A 12,861-nucleotide genomic window follows, 5' to 3' on the forward strand; every position below is an offset into this window, starting at 1 on the left:
GCTAATGATGTGGCCAAAAGTATATCAAAAAGTAATCATTCCACCCACAGAAATGAATTCGCCGCATATAAGTCGGCCTCTACATAATGCATTTAAGTGCATTCATTAGATTTGTAAATAGGAATTTAGTTTATTTGATTTTATTCAATATTTGTTATTTATACAAATTTGTCAAAACATATTCATTTGTTGGACAAATATGCATGTATTTGTCAATAAAAGTATATTTTCATCTTACCTTGAAAGTAATATCGGTTTCACTGGTCATTGCGTGTGAAATGTGCGTTGAAGGTTGCGGTACTTGTGAGTTAAGGTTAAATGGTGTACAAAATGCTTATAAGATACATTTGGATAAGCTCTATTAAGATTGTGATTGAGAGGCCAAATTGAGCATAATAGGCAAGGTGTACTCGGAAAGTTCATTATAATTGAAGTTGGAGTAATAACTCACTTAAATCCAATTGAGGAAATCAGTGGTATTTAATGCGTTAAGTTTTTAGGCGAATTTATGAAAATATCTCTTTCCTATTTGTATTGTGTGGCATTGCATTGATTGTAGATGCATATTTCGACTTGAGTTTATAATAGTTTTCTCGAAAAGGCCCGTATTTTTAGAGACTGTTGGAAGGCAATCATTTGTGAGATATAAAGCTATGGTATAACGGGAAGAACAATGGAAAACAAACGAGATGGGATATGCAGGAAGGAAAGCTTGTTCGGCTAGGATAGATCACTGCAAAACTATAAGTCGTTAGAGCTCCTGCTCTAGGGAAAAGCTAATAGAGTTTATGTAGACTACTGTTGAAGGCTTTCTATTTAGCTGCCCCAAATTTCCCAGTCCTACTTTAGGTGAAGCTGCACAGCCGCTATTCGCCAATTTCCATAGTGTGTTCTATGCCTGTTTCATCGTTAACAAATGTACTCTGATATACCCTGACAATTTCAAAGGAGCTCGGTCTAATCGTGCCAAGTAAGATAAGATCCCCAAGGCTCTTTTAATCCTCCTGAGCGTGAAAGGAACATCATACAAAAATATAAATAGTGGCGGTTTCGCCTGTGAATTTTGATATAATAAGTTTGAGGGGCAGAGGTAATAGCCTCAAATAGGCTCGCAAGAATGTGCTGATAATCAAAGTCTTCAAATTTCTAAAATATACAGGTTTTATTACTGAGAAAGAGTAATAAAGTTTTCAATTTCAACGAATGGCATTTTCTGCTACAAGAAAGTCGGAATACCGTGAGCTCGGATCTTCAGGTTTAGAGGTTTTGTGAGCAACTTTCTGTACACATTTTTCCATTCGCACATAGCTAAGAATGCAAAAATTCCGTCATATATTGCCAAACAAAATGTGTCAACGTACATACATATTAAAGCCATAAATATTGTGCTTTTCCTAAACAAACAAAAATTTCCTATTACCGTATACTAATGCGCAAAGAAAAGAAAGGGTCCCCTTGGACCTTGTCATGCAATGACTTCACTTCATACATACGATGATACACGTCCTAGAGTGTAATAAACTTGTTATATAGTTAGATAGCGTTCAAAGTTTCCAGAATTATGTCCTATATTATCCCTTAAACTGATGTCAAATTTTGTATTTCGATGATGGTCTTAAGGGGGATTTTTGGGTAAAATTCCAAAATATGATAATATACTATTATAAACTTTATTTGCGCAGATATGGAAACAGGATGTATTTTGAGGCCTAGATTTCGTATAGATGCACCACAGTGATTTTTTCATATTTTTTGGTTGGATAGCTTCTGAGAACTAGACCTCTTCCCCTTTTGTGGTACACATTTTGAACTCTTACTTCCTTACGTTTCACGCAATATCAGAAATAAGATCAGTTCCGTACCAAAGTACTAATCGAGCCCTTTATTTGATGCCCAACATAGCCATATTATGTGAAAATAGCAGACAGACATTGAATCAATTTCAGTTTTACTGAAAACCTTAAAAATGATGGATTAATCTAAATTTGAGGAGTAAAAGTGTATCGCATACGAGTGTGAAGCCTGTGCGCCGACTAAGGTGTTTGGTTGAGATAGTATCAAGCCAGCGCACCCCGATGATACAACGCAGACAGTTATTGACGAAAGCTTAAAGCGTTTGGGTAACAGTGGAGTTCAATTCCCATGTTCTACTCCCTTATAGCAGCATAGAAAGAACACAGAATACTCTCAACTTGATCTTGGTGTTGAGATAGCGAAAGCGAGATAGCGAAAGTCGTTCACCCGGTGAGAGAGCAAACATCAGTGTAGTCGAGGTATTTGAGGAAAGATGTCATTATCCATTGAACTCCTCCACGTCTTCCGAACAAGGCAGCGTCCCGACCGTCACTAATAACAAGAAGAAATAACATCGGAAGCAACCCTGGCGGACTCCGCTTGGGATTTCAAAGTTTTGCAGGTAAGCAAAGATTTAAATTCCGCGCACTGTTCCAAAATTATTTGTAGGGCGTTGATGTGGTCAATGCAGGAAAATCCCGAGCGGAAATCAGCCTGCTCTCTGCCGGTCAAGCTTTGGAGATGTTATTTGATGCATTCCAGAATTATTTTAGCTATTATCTTTGCTACGGTAGTGAGCATGGAGATTTTCCTTTGTCACGGCATACACTACGCCGGAATTTCGCTCGGTATCGGAGTTCGAACGAGTCATGCCCGTCATCGCTCGCAGCGATCAGCAGAGCCTTCAACTCCCTCCGTTCATCAATCTGCTTGCATGATTTCGCAGTCAGGCAGATCTTATGACACCTCTTCGAGACGTGACCGACGACCTGTGTAGCACCCGAGAAAAGAACACGCATTTTTTATTGCAGTTCAATGCTAATCGATATTCTTAGGTCACTTAGTATATCTGCCGTTCGATCAGCGAGATAGTTCTTCCACTGCCGAGTGACAGCTGGGTCATACAGGCCATCGATGTTGAACTTAAGGGGTCGCAGTTCTCCAGCGCGTGCTGGAAGTGGCGGCCGCAACACGTAATCGAACGCAAGAGACCACCAAGGGCTGATGCCAGAACCTCTCTGGTTATGAGCATCCAACAAGTAACTGCTAAATCTACTACTGATTGCGAAGTGATCGATCTGATTGTGTGTCCAAGCAAGGTGTTGTCAAATCCTACCTTGTCATTCAGATCACCCGTCATGATCACATCGTAGAAAACATCCTTTTTCACTATATCTGAATTCTCCACTGGCGCGTAACATTGTACAATTGTGATGCTCCTTATCCTGGACCGGAATCTTACAGTTAGAAGTCTGTCAAATCAGGTGGAAACTCTTAGAAAGTCACGTCCGCTCCAGTTCAGCGCCGCGAACGTCGATTTAGAACTGGCGTGTGCGAGCTTCGCACACTCTCCTGACCATGTGTGTGTCTATGCATAGTATAGCACACTTATTTCTTTCGCCAGAATGTTGACAAGGATCATCCTCCCAACCACCAGTATTGCTTTGTCTAATATCATTTTAAAAGCGCTGTAAACCTTCAAAGCATTAGTCGGTAAACCGAATCGTCTTTACTACAAACTTCAAGACTCTGTAAGCGACGTCATCCAAACTTGCGACTCTGTTATCGCCGATCTTACCCCATATTTCCACAGGTATTATGCACTTGTTGAGGTGGACCTTTCACCTTATGCTGTTTTGGTGCTGAAGAAACAGAGTGGCAATAATCACTTTCAGGATGCGCAGGTAATATTTGCAGATATTCTGGGCATCACCTGGCAGTACTTCAGTCTAATGATTCTTAAAGAATGATTCTATAAAGAAGAAAAGATGGGACCATAACGCAATATTCGTCTACCTGAAAACAACGAAGTATTAGGGGTTATGCATAACATCTCTCTATAGTTATGTGTTTTCAATTTGATACTAGCTCGCTCCACTTCTTTAACCCGACATAAAACAAAAGCTGTTTTAATTTTGAACCTTACATTAGACTCAGCAAGCCGACCTCAAGTGAAATACCTTCATTTCTAACCTGTTCGCCCTACAAGGCAGATCAAAATCCATGTTGAAAGTCACGAGGAAGAATCGTAATTTCAATAAATGCAAAGAAAAGCTTAATAGCTCGGGCGGTGTTACAGAATTCACGTGAAAAGGACTGTATTATAGACACCTATGAAGGGCTGCCTTGTGCTAACTTGAGTTATAACACAACGTTAATGAAGGGAAGGTTAGGGATGAAGTACACAATGAAACTCGAGGGCAATATCAAAATGACTGTTTACAAAGCACTACCGTTGGCGCCATTTGTTAAAAATGATGCAGCTTGGAGACTGCTATGATCACCACTTGGGTTTGCATTTATTAACCATTATTAAAAAATTATAGGACAAACGGTTTCGTCCAGGGCAGAGGCAAGTCGTCAGACGCTCCCTCACCTCTGCCCTGGGAGCAGCGTGACCGTGACCATTTGGTCTGGTCCAACAACAAGTGGTTGCGGACTTAAGATCCCTCAATTATCCTAAACAATTAACGATTATTATTTATTATCTCCAAAAATTTAGCAAGTAGTAGGTCCGCATGCATCTAATTGTTGCTCAACTATAGTGTCCCATCGAAATGCAGTTGCTTGCCCCTTGCCAAGCCGGAGTATGGAAGGGCTCTTGGGATAGTTCAGCCCGTCTCGTTTCATACTTAAAATAACTTGCCTTGTTTAGCGGTTGGGACTCAGACCAAGATAGATTTAGCATCAAAATATATTAGTGAATCGCGAAAAGGCAGCTACAGACGGATGGAAGCTGAAGTAAAATGCATGAGTGTTCAGTGTGCGTATAGCCGAACACTCAATGCAATCTAGGCTCACGAGCCTACATTCATTATATTTCAACTTTGACCAATCTAGTTAAGTTTTCATAATTCTCCAGTATACACTCACAGTCACAATTAGCAGCCCACATTTTATTTATGAGAAGTACGTTGAAAACTACCTTTGAGGTAATAAAAAAAAAAGGCTTGCAAATAATGTCGTTTATAAAAGGATAGTAATAATAATAATCGTTGGCGCAACAGTCTATATTGGATCAGGGCCGTGACGTGTGTTAGAGCACTTTATTCAAGACCGTAACAGTACACTGTAGGAGGCAAGGGGGTCAGCATTGCGCTCGCCGGAGACTATTAAACTGATTTGGCTCAGGTACTTATTCACAGATGAGTCGACTGGTGTCACCAATCACGATAATTTGAACCGCAACCTTTCGCAACGACACCCCAGCGCTTTAACCACTTGAGCCATCTGGATGCTTAATAAAAGTCGATTTTGTGGATATCATCAATGAAAATTAAAAAAAAAAGAAGTTTTGAAAACAAATGTTTCAGTGCCGCCCTTGGAGTCGGGTTGGCTATCCTTTCATGATATGGTATGTGAACGTGAAAAGTACAGGGAGTAACCGCACCAGGCGCGGAAATTTCAGCAATAGGTCAGCAGGATGAACCCTTATACAACTCGATGCTCAACCTAATCAGACAGGGAGGGAAATCTGATTTCCCTCAGAATGGGCATATTAGAGCGATGGGTTGAGAATTTTGATGAACCGCTGAACAACCAAAATATCGGCAAGGTGGGGGTCCCGCCGACTGAACATGCCGGACAAATGCTGCCACCACCAAGCAAAGAAGAAACAGTCAGTGCAATCCACCGGCTTAAAAACCATAAGTCGTCAGGAGCCGATGGATTTACAGCCGAATTGGTTAAACATGGAAGCGGCTAAATACACCAAGTGATTCATCAACTTATGTTCAAGGTGTGGGACTGCGAATCAATGCCTGACGACCTGCAACGAGACATTATCTATCCCATACATAAAAAGAGAGATATCATGCGGTGCAGCAATTATAGAAGTATCACGTTGCTGAGTACCATCTATAAGATATTCTCCGCTAGGTCGGATAACCTCATACACCCAGAACACCATTGGCTCATACGATGACCGTTTCGACATTATGGGAAGAACAACCCGAGATGTGCAGTCTACCTTCATCCAGATCGAGCAGGCGGCGCAAGATCTCATGCTGCACATTAATGGAAGCAAGACGAAGCATATGGTGGCAATATCAGCGCCAAAAACCAAAGCACGAACAACATCGAATCGCACCGGTCAAACGAAAACAATAAAGAGAGGAGGCTACAACTTTGAGACCGTTGAAAATTGCTCCTATTTAGGGTCGAAAATCAAAACCGATAACAGCTATGACGATGAAATTGGCGCGCGGTTGTTGGCAGCCATCAAAGCCTACTTCAGCTTACAAAAACTGTTTCGCTCGAAACTTCTGACCATAGTGTCAAAGCTCTTACTATAACAGACTATTATCTTGCCAGTCCTTATGTATTCCTCGGAAACATGGGTTCTTAGCAAAAAACATTGCGAACTCTTGGTCGCGTTCGAGAGAAGAATCCTCCGAAGAAGTTTTGGTCCCCTACATGAGGTTGGACGTTTCCATAGCCTAGATAACAATGAAATCTATGAGTGATACCGCGACCGTCTGGTTGTGGATAAACTCCCGCCCAACAGGTTGCGGTGACCGGGTCACCTAATCCGTATGGATGAGGATGATCCAGCTCGGAAAGTCAATAAGGACAATATGTATGGTAGAAAAAAAAAGACGAGGCAGACTCTGCGTAAGATGGAGCGATGGCGTAGGTCAGGACGCCAGACAGCTTCTAGGAATATCGATCCATTCCTCCACAGTCCAGTCAGCATATTCTCGTGTAAAAGCAGATCTAGTTCTATGATGTTTTGGGGCGCGAGTTCGGCGAAAAGCGCTCAGATTTCTATCTGCCAATCTTCTTCTAATGGTACGTTGATGACAACGAAGCGATCATCTAGAGTTGAAGGGCATCAATGTCGGCCTGGCGCCATTAATGTTTAATTAATTGCCAGAGTATCCACTTGAGAAAAAAGAAACAAAATAGTTGATAAACCGTAGTTAACGGAAACAAACAGGGCCATGAATTATATATGTGTAGGTGGGCGGTTAATTGCGCCTGGGTATGTAATTGTTAAATCCAATTTAGTGTGAGACCCGATTTCATCGGGTAGTAGGACATGTGGCTTTTATATATGACTCGAGAGCAGCTGAAGTATCCGAAGGATTTTTCCACATCCCGAAGTCTGGCTAGTGAAGAGGCAAACACGCCTGTATCGATTGGTTTGGGGCTTTAATTGAATTGCATCTAGATGCTAGGGGCCTTCGGTGTCTTATTTTGTCGCCTCCAAACTTAGCGTCACAGAAAGTGCTCGTACTTGATTTTTTTTTTAATTTTTAGCAGCTGAACTATTTTGCTTTACGTGCATTGTTACTTCTAGCTTATCCTAGGCAACGTTATAACTTAGGCGGTTGTTGAAATTGTGCTGTAAATCTCGGGACGGCATGGATAAACATTTATCTTAAGTTCAAACTTTGGCAATCGAACAAGCTTTGCCTTCATATTGTAAAATTTTCCTGATCCAAGTTATTCCAGATATTCAAATAATTTACATATTTTATTGCCACCTTCTGCATATTGTCTTATGCAACCAAAAATGAGAAAGAGACATTTTATTATTCACTTGATGTGAAGTTATCAAAATTTATAGCAAATTAATTTTAATTCCGATATTCATGCGGCATAAAATTATATGCGTGACTTCACCGAAAAAAAACACTTTTCTATGTTATTAAATTATGGGGAGAGAGTGTATACGCTGGGTTTATGGAAATCGCCTAATGCTTTTAGTTTCGGAAGACAATTTTTTAATACCATAAACTGATATCGTTTTTGTGATCGGAATTTTAACTAGTGAATGAAATGTTGACTGAAATTAATTTGCAAATGGCGATAGTCATTCAGCAATGATTATCTAACACTGCAAAAGTTAGACACGTTGTTTATTGAGCTTTTTTTTCAGATACTATCAATCACATGATATTCCGTCGAAAAAAACTGTATGAATATCTGATGAGAAGGTGTTAAAGTGTCAATTTTACATATGTAAATGATTTCATAGATAACCCTCAACACAATCCAATTCTTCACTTTCATTTTTTGGCCAAGCTTTTGGCAGCGGTCAATGAGTTTGTAAGTCTTTGTTTGGTGAGATGTGAAAATCTCTACTATCAATGGAATTTCCTCTATTATTGACTTTCTTTCATTAAAAACCAATTAAGCTTCTTGATGAATATGCATCAAGAAAATGATCACAGAAATTGGAATGCACTTGAAACAGGGTTCGCTTTGTTACATTTCTTAATTTTCATTTATTTTTCACGACGATTTTTCATAAGGGTTAGCTAACCCGATAGAGAACAGAATATGAGTTGACAACAATATTCTAAAATATTACTATATGTATAAATATGGTCAATAGGCAACAGAAACCTGAATTGCTCTTGGGAAAAATTTAAGATAATCCCTGAATAATAATGATAATCGTTGGCGCAACAATCCAATTGGATCAGGGCCTTGAAGTGTGTTAGGTCACTTCAAGCTCGTAACGGTACACTACAGGATTATAGTCTCCTGTAGGAGGCAATGTGGTCAGCATTGCGTTCGCCCGAGATTATTACCCTGATTTGACTCAGGTACTCATTCACAGCTGAGTCGACTGGCATCCGACGTCAAATCACGATCACGATCGAAGAGGGGTCGTCCTGAGCCATTATAGCGGCTTCCAGCGTCCTGTGACACTTTTCGAATACCCTATTGGACTCTGATTTCCGAGAAGCTGGCTCAATTTCGAGAAAAGGAAGGACTCGAACTGCATTCCCTGGTCGATGATTGTAATTGCTGGCACATCGGAGTGGGGAATCCATTCTAGACAGCGGGCTGCGCCACAGGGTTGTCCACAAATGTCTTTCAGAGATGTTACCATTCTGTGATGATCGTGAGTCAACTCCTGAAATCTTGTAAAAGGCCGATTATGTCGGGATGGATTGGGTGGTAGCTCTTTGTGCACCAAGGGAACACCCAAACCACTTTCCTCACCAGTTTTGTATATGGTTGTGCATCTTTGAAATGCGAACCACTGTCTGGCTCAAAAGCTAATCTCCTTGTTCATGGACGACCAGAAATATTTTACGATGACTAGCCAATTGGTTTTCCGGATGAAGGGGTGCGCTTGATTGTGAACGGCGTCAAATACTACCGTGAGGAAATCGGCCGGAATATATGGCTTTCGTCCCTTGACTGGGGCCTCGAAGAATATATTGAACGTTGAGGAAACTCCCTACATGTGTATTTGGAGTCGCTCCTAAGGCTCTGAAAAACTGCGGCGTGCTTCTACGCCCCACGATTATCGGAAAGCTTATGAAGGCGGGGATCTTAACCTCTCTACGAAATCTTTTCCACACACGTGTACTGGCTGATAAGGCTCAGGTGCCGAAATTGGCGAAATTACATTTGGTGGGGCTTCTGTTTCAAAGCAAAGATGAGTGGCTTATGGTCTGCGAATATTGTTAATGGCCTGCCTTCAAGACAATACTCGAAGTATATTATCGGTAGATTATTATTTTGTTAAGGGAAAGTCGCACCGCGTCCTTGAAGAACTATTGTGCCCCTTTTACTCGTTATAGTGTACCTATTGATCATAGTATCTCAAGCAGGCCTGTAACCGTTAGGAACTTTGGTATGCTCCCCATTTCCAGATGTTTAAGCTTTGCATCTGGTATTAAGTTCTCCCAGATGTCCCGACCTACTTTGCACAAGTGCCGGACACTGTCCCAGGACGTGTATAGAGGTTTCGTCCTCCTCCTCACAAAACCTGCAGGCAGTGTCCGTACATAGATATCCCTAGCTTCCCTAGGTGATAGTTCAGCCGACAATGACCAGTGAGAATTCCCACTATGATTCGGAGGTTCTTTTTGGTGAGGTTTAAGCAATCCTTTGTACGCATGGATTCATATCCCCCAATAAGCACCCTGGACTGCTCCATCCCTTTATCGCTAGATGCGCGGATAATTATCAACAATCGCATGGTGTTGTAGTTCCATTGAGCGGGATTCTGTTGCTTTGAAAAGAAACTCAACGGTTGCCAGATTTGGTTTACCTTTTAGTAAAGGGTAGTACCTACAGCAATGTTTAATGCATCGACGAATACGGTAGAGATGCATCTAGTTGAAAAATTGCCAGATATATAGCTTTCATCAGTTTGTTGCTTGGTGGTCTCAGACGCTTAGACAGACACTCTATTTGCTTGCTGTAAGCTTTCCGATACTCAGGGCAAGTAACTTTATAAATTCAGTTCATTTCTGTTAGGCTTTTTGGTTCCTTATAGTAAATAGGTTCGTTTACAGCTAGAATGTTCTATTGCGTCTTGTGGCAAGTTCGCTAAGCTCATTGTTATATCCGTTTTAAGTTGCCTTTCTCCTTAGTAATGTTTTCCGATGAGACTTCCCCTCTCTGTCAATAGCCGGAGGATCATCTTAATACACGCTGCCATTTATTGCTGATCCTTATGGATTGTGGGCACATTTTCGACGTCTTCGCTACGGGTGCGAGATAAACTCCGCGCCTCAGTCCTGGTGTTAATGTGCGGCCACGTGTTTGCATTATTGGATTATTGTAGAGGCTGCGATAATTTCCCTTATACTGACATGTTGCTAATTGTTCTAGGTAATAAGCAAATGCTGCTTCTTTTATGACATCGTTTCTAGTATAAGAATCGGCTTCGAACTTAATGGGAGACTTACATTGCCTAAGGTAAGGGAGAAAGAAAAACCCATCAACAGCGACTATTACATGGCGTTATTGGAGCATTTAAAGGATGGAATAGCGGAAAACGGCCCCGTTCGATTAATAAGGAGGCACTGTTTTATCAAGATAATGCACCATGTCACAAATCAATGAAAACGATGGCAAAATTGCATGAATTGGGTCTCGGACTGCTTCCACCGTATTCTCCAGATCTGATTCCAGTGACTTTTCAGATATCAAGACAATGTTCGCTGGAAAAAAATTTAGCGCCGAACTATATTGAATAATAAAATCAAATTTTATCAAAAATATTTTTATTCTATTCTATTCTTCTTTTCAACCCAACTGTCATGTATCATAATATAATATATAAAATCCAGCTTAATAGGCTTCGGTGGGCGGGTCACTTAATCCGTATGGATGAGGATGACCCAGCTCGGAAAGTCTAAATTTCTATGGTAGAAAAAGAAGACGAGACAGACCCTGCCTGAGATGAGCGATGGCGTCGGTTAGGACGCCAGACAGCTTTTAGGGATATCGAATTGGGGGACCTCGGCCCAAAACCGGGATGTTTGGAGTTCCGGTGAAGGTGGCGGTTTTGTATCGGAGGAAAGATTAATTATTCCTTAGAAATAGTCGCAATAGTTATTAGGTAGAATGAAGTATTCTCTTCGATGTGTTGACTAGCCCTTTGCCTTATCAAAGTCTTAGGGAGGAAAGCGTTTTCCGACAAGATTGTAGGATCTTTACAGAAAGAAACTGGTTGACCTGGTCAAATTATTTGAAGGATCGGACAGAAAAGATGCTTAGATCAGTTGAGTGTGGATAGCAGCACCAAAGGTTTGGCAGCAAGATTATGCAATAATACGCACTTGTTTAAAACAATTGGCCCAACAAGAGAAATATTCCTGGCAGTGACCATAACACTTCTGTTGATAGATCTAGTTTCGCCATTAAATGTACAGTTCCAGTATTCTACAGAGAAACAAAAATCCTTAATAAATAGTTTAGCGTTTTACTAGTTTAGCCTCAACGATGCAGATGATTCACTCCTGTGAGGCAAGAATTGAGAAGCCATGCGGTACACTTTTCAGTACCCTTAATTTTGATGAAAGCATTTAACATTCACATAGTTAAGATATTCTAATATAACATTGTATTCCTTTGCACTGGTTTTCTTCCCTTATATTGTAGTTGGTTCACATGAAGCGCTTATGGGTACTTCTAAGTTTTCTTGTGCCTCAGTTTGATCAAGTTCTGGTTTATACTGTCTAGAAACTTCAAAATTCACGATCACCTCAGAGCAATACAACTATGATTGGAAGGGAGATACTACACTTTTCACCACTAATCTTAACTTTATTAAATACAAGAAAATTATGGTCTGCACAAACTTGGTCAAATTTATTTGCATTTTATCTACACATTACATCTCGGTTTGCATAAATCCACTTTCAGACAGTCAAAACGCATGTCTGAATCGCTCAAAAATATAATTGACATACATACCATTGCCAACGGTCATCACTTATTACGTTTCCGATCGGTGTGTAATTACACATCAATCTCAACCGTTACATGTAATTCAGATACATCCAATCGAATGAAAGTGAAATGCGAAGAGTGATTTACTATCACTTCGAATGCCATAAAAGATGCAGCAATAAAAACAATAACAACAACAACAAAGTCTCTGGCAAAACCTGATACGGAGGCAACTAATTCACCACAAAGAACTGAGGAGACAAGTGGAAAGATTTCTGCGGAATATTACTGACTTACATGTTGCAACACTCAGGCGGATAGGATCACTCGAGATACTCCGATAATCACCAAGGATAGTTGGCAGCGGTTATGAACGGGACTTCCGTATGCGTGAATAAGTTGTAAGGTAACTCCCGAAACTGGTCGAGTTTTTCACTTATCGTCTACCGGGGTTGAAGTTGCGTCAGTTGCCAAACGGTCAGATACTTGTAACGGTCAGAGTGGATGATACCTGCAAGTCGCGACTGCGGTTGTGTTTCTTGGACGGTTACCCTGTAACTGGTCGGCACTCAGATGCGTTGAGGTGAAAATGATAATGCCGAGTCCGAATCTTAACCCCACTTAACCCATTGGCGGCAACTGGCGGATGTCTTGATGCAATCCGAACTTACATTTCTCGAAGCAGAGGCTGCGAAT

The 12,861-nt window shown here is 40.9% G+C and overlaps 1 protein-coding gene across 2 annotated transcripts in view; it reads right to left on the reverse strand.

Annotated features, from left to right (window-relative positions):
• LOC119646797 overlaps positions 1 to 12,722 on the reverse strand; it is a 50,529-nt gene extending 37,807 nt beyond the window's left edge. The window contains exon 1 of one of the 2 annotated variants that reach the window (XM_038047388.1): positions 12,463 to 12,722. In XM_038047388.1, the coding sequence (XP_037903316.1) occupies positions 12,463 to 12,464 (2 nt within the window). In that variant the 5' untranslated portion in view covers positions 12,465 to 12,722. Of the gene's footprint in view, positions 1 to 12,189; positions 12,387 to 12,462 lie in introns of those variants that run through there. The other variant, XM_038047386.1, reaches the window with a different exon arrangement.
• Positions 12,723 to 12,861: the final 139 nt, after the last annotated feature.

The sequence above is a fragment of the Hermetia illucens genome, chromosome 1, assembly GCF_905115235.1.
Source record: "Hermetia illucens chromosome 1, iHerIll2.2.curated.20191125, whole genome shotgun sequence".
NCBI lineage: Eukaryota > Metazoa > Arthropoda > Insecta > Diptera > Stratiomyidae > Hermetia > Hermetia illucens.